The sequence below is a fragment of the Mastigoproctus giganteus genome, chromosome 5, assembly GCF_048544385.1.
Source record: "Mastigoproctus giganteus isolate SK-2022 chromosome 5, ASM4854438v1, whole genome shotgun sequence".
In the NCBI taxonomy this organism is placed as follows: Eukaryota; Metazoa; Arthropoda; class Arachnida; order Uropygi; family Thelyphonidae; genus Mastigoproctus; species Mastigoproctus giganteus.
Window position 1 is genome coordinate 210,058,260 of NC_143579.1, and position 22,844 is coordinate 210,081,103.

General features: G+C 34.4%; 1 protein-coding gene across 1 annotated transcript in view; it reads left to right on the plus strand.

Annotated features, from left to right (window-relative positions):
• The window catches only part of LOC150086058 (tyrosine-protein phosphatase 69D-like), a 495,496-nt gene that overhangs the window by 332,846 nt on the left and 139,806 nt on the right, over positions 1 to 22,844 (plus strand). Inside the window, exons 5-8 of the mRNA XM_090374352.1 lie at positions 4,032 to 4,264; positions 7,014 to 7,083; positions 11,662 to 11,783; positions 16,886 to 17,105. Coding sequence (XP_090230478.1) covers positions 4,032 to 4,264; positions 7,014 to 7,083; positions 11,662 to 11,783; positions 16,886 to 17,105 — 645 coding nt within the window. The remainder of the gene's footprint in view (positions 1 to 4,031; positions 4,265 to 7,013; positions 7,084 to 11,661; positions 11,784 to 16,885; positions 17,106 to 22,844) is intronic.

Genomic DNA, 22,844 nt, shown 5'->3' on the forward strand with positions numbered 1-22,844 from the left:
GAGTACGTGCCTATTTCAGCATGACTCCGTTCACAACACCTTTAATCCAGATAAGGTTATACATTCATTTTTTTTCTTAACCTACCTACTCAGTTGAATCCTATGCTTTTCCAGTAGCATAAATTCGTTGACGGTTGGGAAACTAGAAAAAAATTACGGGCTCAGAAACCAGGCGAGAGGAACAGAAATGAAGATTATCACAATGGAAGTTGTTAAAGCCATACGCTGTTTTAGTAAAAGGAACTGGTTTGGGGTTTCGAAGACAGATGAAACTCATTTACACAAAAAACATAGGAAAGGAAAGTTAGTAGAGGTAGGTTCCTCCTTCTTTACTGAGAGCTCTGAAGCCTGCTCCATTCTAACAACATGGATTTATGAGAGTTGGAAAGTTGCAATAAATTTATTGACTGACACGAGGGAGGGGGTTGCTCGTATTTTATTTTATTTTTGAGGCTGATGGAGACTGTAATGGAGAAAGTGGTGGATTTAGAAGAAACTTATTAATTGAGAAACTACAGGAAGGCAAAGTTATTAAGGTCCACTTTATTTTTTGGGGGGGTTGCTGTCTAAAGAAAGAAAATAAAATTGAATTTGCATTAAAAAATAAAGGTGGATAGTACGTTCCATCAAAAATATAAAATATCAAGATGGTATCGTGATCACTAAATTCACCATTTACAGCAGCATGTTAAAAGTTTGTTTTTCTGTCTTGCTTTGCTATACACCGAATTCTCCCAAAGAATTCACCCATTTCTCGTAGCTACCAGTTGTCTTTCACAAAATTGTTATTATTAGCCATATGGTGCAAGGAAGCCTGAGGCTTATGCTGCACCAGCCAAAAGAAATTTCTGAGTTACCCTGGGAGAGAGAGAGTCAGAAGTAAGTAAAAGGAAATCACCAAGAAAGAGAAGAATGATGATATCCAGCTCAGGACCCTGGATGTGAGCCCCTGGGTCATATACAGCGAAATTGTCTCGTGCACCTAATTGACGTGATCCCTGTTGGAACAAACTTCCATCTGGTGTTGCGGTACATTGAATAAATTTGAAGCTGGATTGGACAAATTGTTAGGTTGGTTGAATGAGGTGGACAAGTTTTTTTTTTTTTTTATATATATATATCTGATGATGCCTCATTTTGCCAATGCTAAGTAATAATACCTCAGTAAATGCGTCCTTGGCAGTGCATCGCTTGCCAGCATCTATAGCACGATACGCACACAGCAAACTGCTATCAGCAATATTTGATATTTTACGAAATATTACTTTTCAGTCAACTGCATAATTTAATCAATTAGTATTGCTGTATTAGCTTGACAGGGAGGCAGCAATACGGCAAAATACCGCGCTGTCAAGTAAACAGAGGCATCTTTCCTCATGGGTCTACCCGGCTGTGCCTCCGATGGTGGGTGCTAGGAGTAAAATTTGTAAATGGCATCTAAGCGGATTGGGTAGGATGGGTGTTTCTTTGAGATGTCCCGTAGTTGGAGAATAGGCAACATTTAATCACCAAATTCACCATTTACAGCAACATGTTAAAAGTTTGCATTTTCTGTCTTGCTTTGCCATCAAATATAGTTACAAAAAACATGGCTGTCTGATCCCACGGTCGTTCCCTCTTCGAATGCCCCCGAATTAAATCAATTACATCTTTTATGCACACTCTGTATACTTAAGTTTTAATGGCTGTTATTATTATAATTATTGTTAGAAATAATCATACGGAAATAATAAAAAAAATGCACTCAAAAAACGAAGTTTTAAATATTAATTACAGAAAGCGGGGAAGCTCCCATTAGTTCCAAGAACCCTGCGGTTTAGAGCATTGCCTTCATTTAACTGCAAATTTGGTGGGGGGGGGGGGATGTTAACTGATACCCACTTTCCTAAGATAATTGGGCGTAACAGTTTCATAAAGATAGTTAAGTTAGGGAAAGTCGGACACGAGGGAAAACAGGAAACCAATAAAATCAGTAACAGCAGTATGTAGAACGCGTCAGGAACCAATGCCTTCGGTAACCCGAACCCTTACTTTGAAACAAGTGCGATTTTTGTTGTTTTGTTATATCTGATATTAAAATGTATAGACAATCGTATCTTAATTTTATTGTTTATTCCATTCCATCTACCGATCCTAAAACTGGAAGCGAGACGGAATGTTTTGTAAACTCGGCATCGCAGACTCCTATTTTTGTATAGCGTTCGATATTTTAGGTATGTGTAAAGTATGCCGTTGTCCGTTCGCCCGCTCGCATGTAACAACGGATTCCCAGTGGACGGATTTTCATGAAATTTTATATTTGTGTTTTTTGAAAGGATTTGTTGAGCCTCCCAAAATTTCATTAAAATCGGACCAGTAGCAATGCGGCAGTTTTTCTTCTTTTTTGCTTTTTTTTTGGGGGGGGAGGGAATTTCATATTATCTGTCCATAATGAAAACATGTTTCAGCTGTTTGTACGTCACTCGATCAGAGGCGGACTGGGTCAAAAATTCTTACCAGGGAAAACAAATAGAATGTGTCAGAGTGTAATATTAAAAATCACACTGGCCTCCAGCCCACGGGGTTTCCCCAGTAAGCCTTATGACCAGTCTGCCTCTGATAAGCAAAAGTCAGATCAGCATTAGATTTTTGCATGTTCTTTCAGTCCCTGGAAAGGTTTTAACATAAATTCTGATTTGACAGTTCCTCCCCCTACAGGAACCTATCATTTGGGGGGGGGGGGGGGTTGTTACAGAAGAAAAGTTGAATCAACACCAAAATTTTCACCTGTGCATTTCATTGGTCCTTGGGACACATTTGATTCCATACCCCCTCCCCAGTTTCAAAGATTGCAACAAATTTGGAGCTCCCGTTCCAAATTTGTTGCAAATAAATTATAAATAAAAGTTTTATGAAGATAACTTACTAAACATTTTTATTTGTAATTATAGTTAAAAGAAGACAATGCACTTGGCAGTGTAATGTTTCATGAGACTATCAAGTGTCATTGATCACAGTTTTTTATGCATGCATTTCACTTCCATCAGAGCTGATTGTGCAAAATTCTGGTTATGATGCATGAACATCATTGTATCCGAGTACAATCCTCAAAAGACCTCCCTGTAGTGTCTTATCTAAACATGATAATTCAAAACTAAACTTAATACATATCAATTTTGTTTTGATTGTTATTCTTGAAAGCATTAGTGAATTTGGTGTAACTTATGTCTAAAAGTTAAGTTACATTTACCAGAAGTGCAAATAGTTTATAAATTAATTAATGCGAGTCAATGAAATTTGGTGAGGAAGTACATAAGATTATGATACAACCATACTGTGTGTGTGTGTGATCTTATGGGTAAAGCATGCCATTTTTGAATAATGCAGATTGGATTATGCATATACGAAAATGAGTATTCAACAGACTAGATAATCATACCTGCCCCTTAGGGATAATCACACTCTTTCCATGCCAAGGTAGATCTTAATAGGGAAGGAGTATGATTATCCCCGAGAGCCAGCAACATTCATAACGAACTTGCCTGCTGTTTATGAGGTGATTGAGGGTCCTAGTACTACCGAAGGATTTTTTTTTTTTTTTTCCCAGAGAGTAATTTGTGACTCCTGTAAAGTTCTGGGACCTTGTCAGCCTTGTTCTGACTGATGTCAGCAAACTTTCAGAGTTAGTGCTGAATTTATTTTGATGCTACAAAGCGAGGAATCAATCACTCTCTGGCTTGAGTTGGGGTCAAGTACCAAATAATATGCAAGACCAGGAGCAACATAACTGTGCAGTGTAATAACAATAAAAATAAAAATTAGGCACAGTTATATATTTAATGGTAAATTTCCAACATAAAATATGTATGGGAACAAGTTTTCATCTGTATAAGAACAAAACCAACTTATTTGACAGAAAAAAACTATTAAATGTCACATTTAATTAGCAATTATTTGTTCTAGTAATCTGTTTACTCCGATTACCTTTTGTATATTATCAATTTGAGTAAATTTATGAATAATATTTAAAAAAATTTTTTTTTCTCTTTCAGTTCCTCCAATGATATCATGGGTTCATGTTTTAGCTTCTACTAATGAAACATTATTATTTGGTTGGAGGCGACCCCTCCATGATAATGGCGCTAATATTACTCACTATGTTGTACATCTAAGTCACAATGGAAATTTGACTGAGTCAAAATCGTTAGATGTTGGTCCACCTGGACGCAATAATCACATGTATATTTTTGTTTCATTGGCACCTGGTGAAACATACAGTTTTCAGGTAATTAAAAACAATTAATAAGTAATTCATTAATTATAATTAATTAATTAAATGAATATAATAATGTTGTAATAAGAGAACTTCATGTCTGTTGGACTATGCATTCCCCCTAGGTCACTTTCATTGTCCACCATGTTGAGTGCATACCACAAATTGGTATGTTATTCTGATATCAATATGTTTCCGATATGCTTACAATGTCTGCATTTAATGACTTAACCAATACTTCATATTCATCAAATTTGTTTAGTATACTCTTCGCATTGTGTACAAGCAAATATATATGCACCTGTTTTTGTTCTTATTAACCCATACAGAACCCAATATATTTGCTTGTCCCACAGGGATCCCCCAGCCAGCATTGTAATCTCCAACACCTTGCTTTTCAGTCTGCTACATGTTCCAATAGAAACAGTGCAAAAATCACTTTCATCTCTGCTTGTGGCTGCTGTTAGTTTATGTATCATCCCCCAAAAAGCTAGCAGCTGTCCAACCCACATAACACTGGCCCGATAGTATCAGCAAATATTCCTGTACCCATTGTTTAAGTTTGCCAAACTCTGTAAAAACAGTCCCTCCTGTTAGCAAGAACAAACCATGCTGTGAAAAATTTTATCCCCTGAGCCCAACACAGTCTCTCCCAGGCTGGATTAATTGATAAAGCTCCCGTCAAGTACTTCCTCCTATTGTGTCTGTACAGAATTGCAGACACTTTTATTGGTGATCTTGTGCATATTGTACAAACTTGAATATTAATTTCTTACATAATTAAAATATTTATTTATTAAAACCTGATTTTAGGTAGCATGGAGCCCTGGTATATATGTTTTTATAGTTCCTAAAAATGGGGGGAGGGGGTTCCTGGACTAATAGTAATTGCATTGGTCGGTTGCATGGGTTTAGTCTTACCCTAATCTCAGATGCACTAATGGTGACTTGTCATAATCACACATGCCCTAATGAACACTTGCCATAATGGTGACCTGCTCTAATCGCATCCCAGTGATAGGGGGGGGTGCTACTGTCAGTTGCCCTAAGCAAGTATATAATTACATATCTGCAATCCCTTTCACTCTAATGACCCTTTATAGGGAGTTATGTAGGATTTCATTTGGCATACATCGAGGAACAAATTGTCAGAAAGTTAGTGAAGTCAACGGTGGGATGGCCATTTGTTTCTTTAGGATTAACTAGAGGAAGCTTGGGAAGGACTCATTTGAGAAAGCTCACTGCTAGAATATCCTTCATATGAAAAGTGTGAAGAGCTTATAAAATACTTCAAAACAAATTGGATTGGACCCTCACTTTACACCATCATTGTGGAATCATCATGCTAATTTTGGTCCTCGGATAATAAATCATCCTGTGGAAGGATGGCATTATGCCTTAAATAAATTAATATATGGAAGATGATTACCCATTTAAAAAAACAACAAGCTAACTTTAAGAGAATACTAGAATTAATAAAAGTTGGAAATCTTCCATCTCGTAAATACCATAAATACAAGGGCATTAATAAAATTAGCAGCAGATAGACAAAATGGGGACATAAATTTACACATTTTTGCAAGCAGTTGGTTACTTTTCCCTAAATTATTAGGATAATTTGTATTTGTATTTTAAACTTTCATTTATGTCTTTATTTGATATCAATACATAAAGAAAAATAAATTGTTTTTTAACTAAACAATAATTTTTTATTACTGTATTGATGTATTACTGTACTGTATTTTGATGTTATATATTTTTTAAATATATTTTTGAAGTCCATTTTTATCACTCCGAAAAACTAGGATATGGTTACATACGCACAAAAGAAATGTATTAGGGCAAGCGGGACATAGAGCATATACTTTTAGGCCAAGTGGGGTAACACCGTTGCATGAGGCTTAAAACCATTGTATGAATTCTTAAAAATACACATCTTATGGACAGAACTGATTTGTTAATTCACAAATCCTGTTAAATTAAAAACAGCTAAGAACAATTGATTGAAAATAATTGTTGTGAAAATTTCTTGTAATCCACTGGATCTGTATTTCAATTTTTATTAACCGTTTTTTCCAGCCTGATCACAGAATTTCATAAAAAAAAACCAGAAATCTTGCCAAATGATAGTTAGGTAGATCAAATGTGTCGTCTCATTTGTGCTTACATTTGAGAAGACAACACTTTCAGCATTTATTGCAGTTTCCCACATAATATTATAAGTGGGAGCATTATATGCTGCTCTTTACTCTTTGCATAGTGCAATACCAAGGCAGCTCATGATGATATGTGTCCACAAAATGAGATTGATGCACTTCATAGCAAAGTTAATTATATAATTAGGCTATGCCCCTACTTGTACAACAACTGTATGCTCTTGTATGTGCCCATAATAATTATGTTATGATATAGCACATGCTCTTTGAGTAGACTGGGGTTCAAGCCCCTGACTCTATGGTCGATCTGCCAGCCCGCACTGGATCAGCATGGCAGATTATGGTCCATTCCCTCAACATGACTTGTCAAGGCAGCCTCCATCCTGCAGTGAATTGACAAGGGATGCAGATTGATTTAATTTTTTATTTATAATTATCAAAGTAAGTTAACTAATAAAAGGCACTGCATCAAATTTAATAATACATTTTAATTTTAAATTACGACTTTCAAGTTAAAATGATATTAAATGCTGGATAAATTTTGAAACTATTGTATTATATTTATGTATAATTTTCTTAAATATTCTGGAATAATTTCTTAACAGGTACAAGCTTGCAGTATTATTGGATGTGGTAATTGGTCTGTGCCTTTGGAAGGACTCACTGCTGATGGCAGTAAGTATTTATTTATTAACTAATCGTGAAACATAAGCCATTTTATCTTACTCAAAAGAGTGCAGCAAGCTATTAAGGCATTCAGCATTGAAGCGGGCAGAGAATGGAATGAGTTCCTATCAAAGGCTTTATCTATTTCCCAGAAGTTACATTATGGAAAAGAGATGCAGTGCCCATAAATCATTATCCTTTACAACCACTGACATAATAGCAGGCAAGTGTTGGTGAGAGAGGCTGGAGAATGTCTTTTGGGTTAATGTCATATGAAAGTTTTCCTCTTGTACGTATCAAGGACAGCACATCTGTTTTATTTTCTATATTTTGGGAATTATGAAACTTTAGGATTTTTTGAGATGTAAATAATGTATATATATTTTGCATTGCTAGTGGTTGAGGATTGAAGAGATTTATTATATTTTCTAAAACTTCTATTATAGTCTCCCTGGTGGCAATGTGCTATTTGTCATGTCACTGTGACGTGTACATTTTTATTTCTTTGCAGGCAACTGGAGTTTTATTGCATTGTGTTTTATGGTCATTAAGAAATCATTTGATACTGAAGCGTGTATAAAACTGTACTTCAGATTTTGCTAACATTTTTATATTTTTTTGATTTGTGTTACAGATGAATTGTATTGGAATGTATATTTATGTAGTGTGGCATGTTTAAACAATTTCCTTATCAATTTTTTCATTATAAATTCTTCTAATTAAACTTGTAAATTTATACTGAAAATGTCATTTCAACTGGTGATAACTTTTTTTTAATTGTAAAATTATAAAATGTAAAATTGTAATAATTGTAAAATGTCAGCATTACTTCTTCGTTGCATTAATTGCATAATGAGAAGATTTTGACTAGCTCATCCTGACTAGATAAGTATGTTTGTAGCAAACAACAAATGGTGCATTATCCACTAGTTATAACCTGTCAATTATGATGTAAATGAACTTCCACAGTGAAGCAGCTCGAGACGCAGTTATGATTTTTTCACTCTAGCAACCAATAAGTTTTCCATAGTTAGTCAGTTTAGCAGAATATATAATAATATGCTGAATTTCCTATGGGGAGTACAACAGGTTTCATTGATCAGTCTGTCAGCAAAGAGGCTTTCCAGTCCAGGAAGTCCAGTCTTCTGTGGAGTGTATTAAAAGCATTCCTAAAAATTTTGGCATTATCTTTACCAAAGGAAAAAAGTGGAAGTCTTTTGTAATTTAGATTTTGTAGGAATTTTACAAAGTTGTAGATAATTTTACACTAAGAATTTTATTTTTTGTATCGTCATAAAATTTGGAGATAGTTTCTTATAGTTAATATATATTGAGAGTCAATTTTACTCTTCTTAACCTGTCTCTTGTGGCACATTATCTGAAAGACTCCTGAGTGAGATATCTATCTGAGTGCATTAATCACTAGCTCAAGGCTGTTCCTCTGTCTACCTTCCTAATCATATGTCGATAAATGCAAGGTACTGCATGTGGACAGTAATACTCCCAGAATAAAATACGATTTGTGTGGTGACGGGCTCGAACCCCAGTCTAATCAAGAAGTGTGTGCTATGCACTGCTGCTCCTTCCCACCTGGCTACGGAGGCGCCTGTCTGCTAAGACAACTCAATGGGCTCTGTCAGTGATATTCAGAAATTTTGCCAGCAGAGACAAGGAGGTGATTATCCCATTATATAAGGCTATGGTTAGGCTGCATCTTGAGTACTGCATCAGATCTGGAAGTCTCATTTTAAAAAGGATGTGAACCTGTTAAAATGGATCCAGAGAAGAGTAACAAGAGTAGTCAAGGACACAAAATGATACTTGTACCATAAGATTTCAGTTCTGCAAATTGTAGAACAAGGAAATTAGGCACCTATGAGGGGATCTTATTGAAATATTTAAGGATTTAAATGGATTGAGTAAGGATGCCGATAGCATCCTTACTTTTCTCAGACAACACACATTAGGGGATAAAAATTTAAATTGAAAAAAGATGGCATCAGGATAGATGCATGGAAATTAGCTTTCAGCCAGAAAGCAGTTGAATGTTGGAACAAATTTCCATCTGAGTGGCAGAATTGAACTGAATAAATATAAGGAAGCATTCCACAAATTATTACAAGGGATGGATAGGCGATGAAGTGGATAGTGTTTTCTTTGGCTGATGATGTATAAACTTGCATTATTTGCCAATACTAATACTATACATATAGTCTTACTTGAGTAGTTTAATAACATTTAATTAGAATTCTAGTCCAAGCAAAATTCCAAGTGTGTGCATGCATTATGCTGAATTTTCATACACTTAATGATTTTATAGACTTGAAAATAGGAGAGACTAATAGTTTCATGTGTATATTTTAAAAAAAATTAATAAAGATTACATTTCATTGAAAATAATAGATATAAAAATCACAACCTTTTTTAATTTTTCATTTAAAAATAAAAAATTACATTTAATAAGTGTTGCAGTATGTTAATAAAAGGTCAAAAATTGATATACTCCAAGCAGAATTTAAAAAATAAAGTTTTATCACAAAATAAAAAAGAAAATATGGAGACAGGTTATATTTACAGGTTACATCTACCAAAATATTCCTTTGTTTATCACAAGAATGAGAGTTATTCTTGTCTGTTAGATACAGGGTTTGACAATACTCAGAATCGTACTCAAGTGAAGTATATTGCTCATGGAATTCACAACTGCCTCTAAATAAGACACTTGGCTTTGCCAATTCAAATGAAAAATAACAAAGTGAAGTGAAGTGCTGGGTGGAGCACAGTTCTCCCGCCTACCTAGTGCCAACTCTGATGGACTTTTATTTTTCAAAAGAAAAAATTCAACTCTTAAAATGTTATCAAATACTTGGAATAAATGAGCCTTGATGTTAAACAAACACCATGAAAAAAATCCCTTTTTTTTGTCCTGAAGAAGTTGAATAGTAATTTATTTCATAATCTAATTAAATTATTTGTTGTGAAAGATGTAACCACAATACATAACTACAATAGAAGATCGCATTGCATACAATTATTCTTTAATCTTGTATTATTTTTGTAAATTTATTCAAATGAAATTGATAATTGAATTGTTTTTAAATAAATAAATAAATACTTATAATAACTGTTCCATAAATTTAAAAAAGTTTTTAGGGCTGAAAGCCTCAGACTACAAAAAATTCACTAATCAAACATGTTAGTACATAGCCTAAATGGGGATGATAGCATAAAGGTTTAATTGTTGGTACTCACCTCAGTTAATCTGCTCTGTTACATGATGTTAAGGTGGAATAGGATTAAAACTAATTTAGAATATGGATTAAAAATAATAAATAAGGACAAAAATATTAAAAGATCTGTGGTTAAGATTTGCCCAGGGAAGAAGTGGACCATCTTATTCCAGGTTATCATATATATGAAATATTAACGTGAAAGCTAAATGAGGCCAATAGTCATAACAAGAGACTTTCGTATAAATGTCTTCAGTTGGCAATGATGGGTAAAAGGAGAACTATGTGTTTAAAGAGTCCTGATTTTCCTTGATGCATTCGAAACACATGGGAACCTCGCATGTGTCAGGTTCCAGACCGGTGAAAGATTTGCCGGGAGTTTTGTATTCAAAGCATTAAAATTAGTGTTATGGTGACACTATTCTATAACAAGTGCCTCGTATTGAAAAATTTTGTAACTGGATTTTAAATTAATAATAGAGACAGCTGAATCAATTTAGGGGTTATGATTATGGAAGTGAACGTGTTGAGTGAGTTCGGTGCTGGCATGATCAGTTTTGAAACTATTAAAATGGTAATAAGTGCGTGTTTTGGAGGTTTTTATTGTACCATATTTTGCAGTGGTGCTTCCGATATAGCATGTGTTGCATCCTGGTTGACACTTAATTAAATAAACGACATTATTGATGTCGCATATAGGGTAACTGTATGTTTCTTTGTAAGCATTGAACATAGATCTTAATTTATTATACGAAGAAAACATTAAGGTTATATCAGTGTTGGAAAATACTTTACAAAGTTGCTGAGTAAGTCTACAATGGTAGGGGAGAACGATATGTGTATTTTGTTTATTATTCCGGTTGGTGTTTTGGTTGTGCGGATTATTAATTCTAAGTTAGTGCATAGAATCATGTCAGTTTGTAGTAAATCACCAAAGTAGGTGAAATGGCATTTTTTGTTATATCTCATATTGTGAATGCCTTCACAACGAGTTGCCCTGACATTGGTATCCACCGAGAATAAGTAACATTAGTCTTCTCCACTGGCGAATTTTGTTTATTCAAGATAGTACAATATCAAGGCGACTCATTGTGAAAGCATTCACAGTATGAGATATAACAAAAGTGATACCGTTTTACCTACTTTGGTGATTTACTATGAACTAACATGATGCTATGCACTAATTTGTTGGACTGTTCGATAAATTTCATGAAAAAAACAACAGCAATTCCATATAAAAATTTCATTAGTCAAAGAATAATAATTTGAAATAGTTCACCTTATCTAAACATATGACATTTTAGTATTTTATATTTTTATGGAATAATTCTAAAGTCAAGTATAAATACCATTTCAGTGGCAGATCCCCCTGAAAATGTTGAAGTTCGCTGTGAGCATGACACTGAAGATAAATTGAACTACATTCTGATCTCTTGGGATTTGCCAAAAAATCCAAGAGGTAGTATACAAAATTATAAGGTAGGGGGTGATACAAATAATATTGCTTTAATTTTATGCATTATTGTATGTAAATTTTTCATATTAAAATTGATTTGTTTTTACACTAAGTAATTGCTTTATTAGGTGCATCTATTTAATAGTGAATATAGTTCTCCCTTTAGTTTTCAGAACAGCCTGGATTCGTCGAGGCATAAACACAGTGAGATGTCAATAAGTATGCCACTGAGATGCTAGTCCATGTTTACCCAATTGCTGTTGCAAATTGGATGGTTGTGAAGCTACTGCAAAGAGCTGGTTCCACTTCATCTCATGGATGTTCAATTGAATCAAGATATCCAGTGACTGGGGAAGCCACTGCAGTGGGCACTCTCTTGTTCCGAAAACTTGTTCTGTACAATTCTGGCCTTGTGACATGGTGCATTATCCTGTTGTAAGAACCAATTTGCAGATGGGTACACTGCATCCATCAAGGGATGCACCTTGCAAATAATTTTCAAATAACTTGTGAGCATCCAATTATTTCTACACTGTTATCAAAGGGTCCAATAGGCACCACAAAATTGCTTCCCACATCATTATATCAGTGGTGATATAATGATGTGGGAAGTTTCCATTGGTGATACCTGACAGGATAGATCCACAAACTCATGCTATTTTAATCATATCATATTTTGGTTATTCATTAAGTGTGAAACAGCTGTAACTGGGATTTGCCAGACCAGGCTCCATTCTGCCACTTTTTTCCTCCATTCTTCCAGTGTAGGTGTTCCTGAGCTTACTGTAACTGTTCCTTCTTCTTTTTTTTTTTTTTATTTTTTTTGCTGATTGGAGTGAAACCTGGTTTTTGGGTCATTGATTGTAATATCCCATCTGAGACAGTGTACAATGACTTTCTCATTCTGAAGTACCTCTTGGTTATTACTATTATACTGGGTGTTATCTGACTGACTGTAGCTTTTCTGTTACTCTGTACAAACCTTATTAGTTTCCGTTGGCCTCTCACATGAATAAAATTAGTTTCCAACTAGAGATTGCTGTTGGCTGGATGTTATTCGGTTATTGGACCAACCTTGATACACCTGAGACATGGTCATACATGACAATCCTCTCATATTGCAACTCAAAAGTGGGTTATATGGGCAGACATGAAGTTTTCACAATGTGAACAGGTGGCAAGAAGGGCCCATGGTGTCCTATTGATGATTTATTGACATCTGCACATAGAGAAAATTTGCTTCTTGAAAAGGTCCAAAGAATATGCTTAGTAAGATCAGTAAAAGGGCATCTATATGAGGAAAGAGTGAATATGTTATGTGGGCTAGGAGCTTGGTAACTGGGCACCTTGGAGGGACTTTGAGTTCCATAAGGCCCTATTAGCAAAATGAATGAAGATGAAATTTTCAGTTATTTATTAATGACACCAGAACCGTAAATTCTAATTATGTGGTTTAGAGTGCATTATCATTGTAAGAAGTTTTCATTTTGCCAGCCAGTTGCTACCAAAAAAAAGTTTGTTTCCCCCCCTCCTCCACCCATACCTTTGTTCAATGTCTACTTATTACACTATCTTAGTATACAGTGCTTGGCTACTGTCAATCCTTTTATACAGTGATAGTTGAGGCTGACAGCTTGGGGAAATTCAAAGGTCAGTTGAATGTTTGTTTTATAATTTTTTTAAAATTTTATTTATTTATTTTTTTTAATTTATGGAGTAAAAGCTTGGGTTTCCTTGCATCATGCAGCTAATATTAACCCCATCAGGGTTGCAGTTTCTGAAATACTCATACTGGCACATCTGGTGCAAATTACTATGCCACATTCAAAATTACTTCTATCTTTCATTTTTTCCATGTTTGCACTGAATTGCATACATACAGCATCCCTACTCAATGTCCACCTGCTATATATTGCATGGTATAAATGCGTGTTGCTGTTACTGAAGGGATGCTCCATTTCATGAAACGGTAGGTGCGCACCTAATAAAGTGGCTATTCAGTATATAAGAGAGTATATATTTATTCTCTTAAAAAATAAGCCTTGAAAACTGTGAGGTTTTTATTAGTTAAGAATCCCTTTTAACCAAAATTGCAGTCAGTTCAAGGTACCCAGTACTAATGTCCAACCACTTCTTTTTGCACAAGATATGCCTATAATTCTATTTTGCACTGTACACATATTTAAGTAACACTTCTGGCACGTCCTTAAATGGTATACCTTCTATCTTCTTTTAACTACTAGTTAAAATTTCATGTGCTGGATTTTATGAAACAATCTACTTTTTATAATAATAATAATGATAATAATAATCTTTCTGTTTCTTTTCTATTCCATAATCTTTGACTTAAAATGCATCTTATATGTTTATCTGCAGAAAGTGACTTCACCAGAATTTTATCAAGTATCATGCTTTTGCAAGTACACAGTTTTCACTCTGCAATTCACAATTTCAAATGTTGGCTATTGGTCAAAGTGGAAACAGAAAGGCGAGCCAATTTATGTTTTATTGGCATTTTCCCATACTTCAAACTTCAGTGACAAACTTGTTTCCATAATGCTGAAGAATGAAAACATAATAACACATTCATAGGTGCTGCTAGGATTTTTTCCAAAGGAGACAGCCAGAAAACTTAGTGCCAAACTTATATTTAAGAATAATTTTATAGAAACCTAGAGTTCTGGGTCTATATATTACAGCAAAGCTGACATAGAGTGAGCCCTGAGCTAGAAGGTTCAGAAACTAGCCAGAATGAGTCAATGAGTAGCTATAGTGCTAACAGTTTTTAAGCATAGCAAAATGCTCCTGTTAAATCACTTTTGTTGAATGTTAATATTCTGCTGTATTTTTTTTTTTGAGGATCATTTCAGTGACAGGTTAGATATTTTAGGGTAATATTTAATACCAAAGGATTAGCAGTGTTAATCATTACAAAATGGCAAGCTGAAAAGCTGAATTAATGTTATATGTGTAGATTTGGAAATTGCAGTATATTGCAATACTGCAGTATTTCAGGATTGTAGGATTATATTTCAGTGCAGCAGTTTAAATAAAATAAAATTCATACACTTTTCTGTGTTAAATTTTGATCGTGGGGGAGATTGGTGGAAGCAAAGATATTCCTGTGATCAAAATCAAATGCAGAAAAATACAAATTTTATTTGATTACAACTACTGCATTGAAATATAATTCTGCAGTCTTATGGTATTGTACAGCAGTCTCCACAGTCATATGGTATTGTCAGCTGTAGTGCTGAAAGGTATGTGTAAACAGTTATGTTTTACATGTAAGTTTTGTTTCCCTACACTGCTTGGCTGGTCACAAAGACAAACTACATTATTCACAGTTTGGCATACATTTATCAATAAGGCCACCGTCCAGCTGATAAGAAGCCAGTCAACTCTGAAACAGCTGTCCTGACAGTGTGTCAGATTTTTAAACTTATAGTGAATTCACATTTTCTGGCAATGCTGTACAATTGAAAAAGATATTAGCAAATAAAATAACTGTAGCTTTTGGTATTCAAAAATTGTCTTTGTCAGCTTCCTTATTCTTCAGAGTTCAGACCACTTATAAACTGTGTAGAACATACTAGAGTAATGTGATGGCATCCTGGGTCATCTCTCAGTGCTGTATCTGAACAGAGAAAGTTTAGCCTCCCCCCCCATCTTTGTGCTGTTGTTCACTGTCTGCTTATTATACACTCTGGGTTATATGGTGTTTGGCTACTGTTACTCTTATACAGTGATAATTTCCACAACTTGCGGTCTAAGGATATGTTGTACTGTTATCTTCTCATCCCTATTTATTTCTGGAAAAGCCTCAGATCAAAATTTAAGTTTCTTGGGTAAGTATTGAGACCCCTGTTCCCCAAAAGAGTAGGGTGTGCTAACATCTTTTAGTTACCATATAAGATTGGCATTATCTTTTAGTTTGTCTTTCAGGCATCTTTTAATTTCACAGACGTAGTTCCTCCCTTCATTAAATCAGTGGTAGTTGTCTTCACCCTGGAAATGTTTTTTGATCTATGTCAAGGAAGCTGAGCACATCTGACAGGATAGTTTATACAACAACTTGTAAAGTGGGACACAAATGTTGGGGCAACTGATTGTACACTCTTACTTGACTTTGCTTAGGCCCTCCCATTAGAGAGAGACCTAAATTCCGAAGTATTTTCACTCATCACTTGTTCCCTGACTAAAATGAAATGAAAAGAAGAGACAGGAATCCAGCAGATAATTGCTAGGCAGATTTATATAACACTGGTCCTTGTTTTAAGTTATCAGTATTGTATAAATAATAATTAGTATAGCAGCTGACTGCACTGATGAGACAGCTGTACCAAAACAGCCAACCCAGAGCCTATAGCACAAAATGTACAACCTTAAAACATAAAATCTATAAAGAACTGTACATCATTCAATTAACTGTTTTCTTTTTTTTTTTTTTTTCTGAATTAATTTATATTATATACTGTAATTGCAAATAATATATTACTAAATTCTGTGTGATATTGCTTCTTTTTATTATGTCAACCCATCTACTGAAGTTAAAAATTCTCTTCTTTCTTGTGAGAGAGAGAGAGTGTGTAGTGAATCAGCTCTAATTTTCTTATGATAAATATGCTTGTCAGCACTGACCAGACATGAAATGTAGCTGAAAAAAAAAAAAAATAAATAAAGTCTGTCCAAAAAAACAATGACAGGTAAAGAAAGAAAATGACCAAAAACCAGTTCTCTGCAGGTTAGGGTTTCCAAAAATGAAAAACTACAATGAAAGGAAAAAAATTTTTCAGAAATAAAAAAGTATTTCACAGTATTTAGTGCTGTGAAATACTTCATTCATTTTCATGAAATGCATTCAACAAATTCATTTCGTAGCATTTCATGCATTCAATATTACAGTGTCAATTACAATATGTATATATATTGATTTTTGTTCTTTTCAGCATTACAAATATTGTTTTATCTAGGTTAACACAACTCTACTCATGTTATAATTATTTTGAAAAAAATAGTGATATTTCTATATATAATTTCTTTTAAAAATTAAATTTTGATTTTATAAAGCAAATTATTTAAGTATGCTGTATAAATTTTGTCTATTTTATTTGTATCATAATAGGTGACATTAATGGGAAAGGCTGAGTTTCGCAATAATAATGGAATTACTGATGAAGAAAAGTTTTCAGTTTCCCATAATGTAAAAAGTAGCCATTTAGAATTCAAAACACCAGTCAAACCCAACACCAAGTATACTGTCCAAGTGTGTACATTGAACCGTGCTGGATGTGGACCATTAAGCAATATTACTGCAAATACTGTTTGCACGTCACCTCCTAGTGGTAAGTATTACATTGTATGGTATATATGAAAGCATCATGAATGTTTATGATTTCGAATAATAGTCTTATTATTCATTCCATTAAAGTTTTTATTATTTACACCATTAATTACTAGTAATATCCTAAAATGTGTAGAAAATTGCTTGTGAAATTCAGAAGTCATTCCTCTTTAAAATGAAAGGTTTTGGGAAGGAAACAAGGAAGGAATGATAATTTCAGTTTTGAGATAATTTTAGTGACTGATAGAGGGATAAACAACAGTATGGTTACAGGTTATCACTGATAACCTGTAACTAGAACGGCTAAAACCAAGTGTGTTGTGGGTGTGGGGGGGGATTAGCTTCTCCAGGTAAGAACATTGTAGAGAGGAATCTAGAATACTACCAAATTTTTTTGAAAAGAGCAATTGGAGGGGAAGTATGGCTCAGTGATGATGTTTGCCTCGCCATGACTGAAAAATTCACAGTAATGTTATTGAAACATTGAACTAAAATATTTCATGTTGCTTGATGAAATTCAGCATTTAATACACACACTGGCCAAAAAAATACGAACCTTTATTCAGTATCAAATCGAACTGCCTTTGTTTTGAATAACAGCAAGTGTAGAGCATGCCATGAATTCTATAAGGTGTTTTAGTGTTTGTTTATTAATAGTCGTAATAAAATACTTACGACTATTTTATTAATAGTAGTAATAAAATACTTACGTATTTTATTATGACTATTATGTAATAAAATATTGCTAATGCTTTTGCTTCTATCGTAAGAAAACTTGTTCTTTGTTTGATCTTCTATCCAAACAGAAGACAGCCATTCCATCTCTTCCAATTCTTTGTGTCTTGATCTAATGGATTTTGTTACACTTTGAGTTGTTCCTGCTATGAAAGTTTTTATTTTCTCTGCATTCTTTCTAATTCTTGGCTTTGCCTCATTTAGGCCTGTTACACATGCAATATCACACGGTCTTTCATTTTGCTCAAAGGGTTTCACAATTTCATATTTTTTCTCTATCGACAGAGGTGGACTGGCTATAAGCCTTACCGGGGAAACCCCAGCAGGCCAGAGGCCAGAACACAATGGAGGCCGGTGTGATTTTTGCCATAAACACTAGTATGAGGCGGCTACAAATTTTCCTGGGTAATAATTTTTGACCCAGTCTGCCTCTGTCTATCGATATTGCTTTTCTTTTTCTCTCTGAATCTGTAGTGTCTTCACTAGGATGCTTCCTTTTCACACCTTTTAAGTATTTTACTAATTTTTAGGAAATAAAGCACAATTACAAATTGAGGAGGCACGCTTGATACACATAAACAAAGCTTCACACATGTAGCAACTGAATAAACAACACTGTAAAGCCAGAGACAGACTATTAACACCTCACTAGCTCACATTTTACTAAAGCACATTTCTGGAGGTCACTACTATAAAACAATTTCCAGCTGCGTTTCTGCTAGTGGAATCTGTTATAAACTGGTAGTAAACTCGATCTAATTGCATTTGCGATAATTCCGATAGCTGGAATTGTGTAGGTTTTACATTATTATGGTGAATTTACATTATTATGGTGAATTTACATTATTATGGTTTCCCCTTCACTGATATAAAAAAACATAAATACATTTTCAGAATCTTCTCTTCATTCCTATCATGTTGCACTCAGTTCGGGTGATTCCGCGTTTGATTGCCATTTCTTGTAAACACAAAGGCAAATCATGAATAAGTGAATTCGGTTTGTTTTATATACGATATCGTTCCCCTATTTATAAATCGTGTATGATCGAATTCGTGTAGTGAAAACGCGTGTTACACGAGGACTGACTGTACTCCCAGGATGATATTCAGCCTTCCACTTGTATCAACAGATGCCAGTGGAAGGTTGAATGTCATCCCAGTCCATACCAACAAAACATTCCCCATACCATGATATCACCTCTAGATGCTTGGGTTGTCCTTAACAAGGCAAGTAGACCCATTGCTTTGTGAGGTTCTTGCCACAACCATAGGGGCTCACATCTGGTGAGTATGGGCTTGGCACACCCAGTGTCCTGAGCTGGATATCATCATTCTTCTCTGTTTTAGTGATTCCCTCCTACTTCTCTCTCTCTCTCTCTCTCTCTCTCTCTCTCTCTCTCTCTCTCTCTCTCTCTCTCAGGGTACTCAAAATTTTTTTGGCTGGTGCAACATAAGCCTCAGGCTTCCTTGCACCATATGGCTAATAATAATAATAATCCCTGCTTTCCATCAGTGCAAAACAAAATGTATCATGATTTGTCTGACCACAACTTTCTTCTATTGTTCCACTGTCCAATCACATTTTCTGCTTTTCTCTGAAAGAAGTGGCTTCTGGATAGGCAGGCGAATGCCAATACCCGATTTCTTCAATTCCCTGCACATAATATGGGTTAAAATAGAGCAGTTCTGGGCTTGTTGAAATTGGATATTATTTGCTGCACACTAGATGTCCTATTTTTCTGTACAACCTTCCTTAGAGCATGAAAGATTCGCTCTTAAAGTATTGTTTTTCTGCCACTTTGAGATGTGGAAGAACCACTTGCTTTCCAGTCATTAAAAACCTTTGAGATGAATGCTTTTGAAAAGCCAGTTGTACCTTTCATTTCTTGAATCATGGCTCCTGCTAAGCATGTACACTTGATAAGACTTTTTTTTTCAAAGTCTGATATATCACATGGTTTCTCCATTCTGACTGCAGATTACTGTAGTTGAACAGCCTGTGCAGTCTTTATGCTCAACGAGGCAACATATCACCCCACTTTTTTTTTTTTTTTTTTGCATCTATTTGTGTTTATTCACATTTCTTCTGTCTGACTGTCTTAATACAAAAGTTCTTATTATTGGCAGCTTTTGCATCTATTCATTAATTTATATGGAGGCATGTGAAATTATAAACTTGCTCCATAAAATCACTATTTTCCCCTGTGGCAAAATGTTTCCTAATCTCTGTTTTTTATTAAGTTTAAACATTCTGACAAAGTCATTTTTTTGCAGTCTGAGCTTCCATGCAATAATATCAGCAAGCAATACTAATAAAATTTATGAAATAGCACATTTATGTGCTTACCTATATTTTCATCAAGCCTTAATTAAAACTATACGTGAAGGACCATAAAACATTAAAAATTCTTTATAATATGAGTTTTATGTTTTGATTGGAATATCCAAGATCAAAACCTTTTGATTCTAGTAATTCTAATATGAAAATTCAAATAAAAACATAGAAAAATCACATTTTGGTTTGTGCTTGACATTGAAATGGCACCTTTACATGATCAGAAAATTGGAGGTTGTTGGGCAGTCTCATGCAAGGGATCATGTTTTTCAGCTAGACCATTAATGCAGACTTACTGTTCTGAAATTTTGTACCCATTCATTGGATAGTTGAATGACGATAGGCTGCTTCCAATAGAAAAGTAGATTGTGTACTAATGTTTATTTGGCACTGTTGGATGATGATGATCAAAATTTCTAGGATTGAATTTGTTAAAATATCTGAATGTTGAATAAGAAAAGTTTTTTTCATTTTATTTTGTTTCCTAGAATAATTTGAATTTTTTTATGGTAGGTGGCATTTTGGTTACACGCGTATAAAGCTTTATTTTTATATGCTGTTGACAATAAGTAATTTCATACCATTTCCTTTTACAATTGCTTTTGAGTCTCTAAGATCTATAAACTTGATTTTTGTTGAGGAAATCAGCCTGAGACTGTAAAAACAATTGTTGAAGCATGATGAAAAAGATTTATCAAGAGGTAGGATGTCTCGATACTAAAAGTACTTCAAAGGTAGATATGATATCCTCAAGGTTGACGTAAAGCATGCAATAAGTTGCATACCATCCAGTAACATAGTGAACATTTATCCTGCTTTTGCAGAACAGTCCAGCCTTTTGAACATTCGTCCGACTCCACCAATGACAAACTCATTTTTCACGTTACAAGCATTATTTGAGCCAATTGTTCAAGTAAGAATTGAAGACAGTCTCTCAAATTGGAATATAATATAGTAGTTGCCAAACTACTATATCTGATGTTTTAAATATAAAAATATTATGCAAAACCAAGTTATTAAGCAGTTAAAAACTTGGAAACAAGAGTGGAATTTCAAAATAACTAGTTGGAATTTGTGATTGCGATTCAGGATTTCTAAAAATACTGATTTTTCTTTAATACTCTACAATTTTTTTTATAAAATAAAAATAACTAAAAAGTTGGGTGTACAGCTTATATGTGAATTTAATCCAAAGCTTGAGATTTCTCAAGCTTTAAATCTCAAGCTTTGGATTAAATTTTATAGCTTGAGATTTCTCAAGCTATAAAAATACTGCATTTTTATTTTCCCTCTGGCCTCAGCCTAAAGAAGTATTTTGTTTATGTATGATATCTAGACTATGTATAAATATAGTGCAAATGCATCAGGAATACATAGCTGTATCTGAATAAATCAGATTATTAATAAAACGGCATCGTTTTAAGTTATATCTCATATTGTGAATACCTTCACAACGAGTTGCCATGATATTGCACTACTTCGAATAAGTAACGCTTCACCTAAGGAGAAGACTAATGTTACTTATTCTCAGATGGATACCACCACCCAGACGGCACCGTTTCAGGGCTATTTGGCCCTTCTTCGGTGGGTGGGTAGGTACCCGAGTGATGCAATGATGGCAAAACAGTTATGAAGTATAACTCCACAATATGAGAGATGCCTGATGGTGTATCATGTATTTAGACTCAAGCGTTTAGGGCATAAGCCTCAAGCTATGAAGGAGTCTAGACTATGTATAAATATAGTGCAAATGCATCAGGAATACATAGCTGTATCTGAATAAATCAGATTATTAATAAAACGGCATCGTTTTAAGTTATATCTCATATTGTGAATACCTTCACAACGAGTTGCCATGATATTGCACTACTTCGAATAAGTAACGCTTCACCTAAGGAGAAGACTAATGTTACTTATTCTCAGATGGATACCACCACCCAGACGGCACCGTTTCAGGGCTATTTGGCCCTTCTTCGGTGGGTGGGTAGGTACCCGAGTGATGCAATGATGGCAAAACAGTTATGAAGTATAACTCCACAATATGAGAGATGCCTGATGGTGTATCATGTATTTACAATATGAGATATAACTTAAAACGATGCCGTTTTATTAATAATCTGATTTATTCAGATACAGCTATGTATTCCTGATGCATTTGCACTATATTTATACATAGTCTAGACTCCTTCATAGCTTGAGGCTTATGCCCTAAACGCTTGAGTATGATATCTATTAAATTAGTAGTAAAATGAGAGAAATTTACCTCTACATTGTCTGCACAGAACTCTTCCAAGTACCACTCTCCAAACTTAAAACGAATTTAAATGAATTCTTATACCCAAAGAAACATTAATGATCCAGTGCATCCGGAATCGAGGTAATAAAGCTCCAACCCGACCCCAAACCACCAACAATAACTATGAGTGAAGGGGAAAATTGTAAATTTATAAAACCGAACGAAACAATTACTAAAATGATATAAAATATTTTCTTTACTTCCTCTAATTTAATCGAATTTTGGTGTAGTTTAATTTCAAGTGTCTCCACAATTAGTAACTTCATATAATTGTGTTGAATGCTAATTACTTTAGCTTCATTGAGTAAAAGGTGTAACCTTCATTAATAGCATGAAAAGCTAATTCCAAAGCAGAAGAATGGGAAGCACGGACA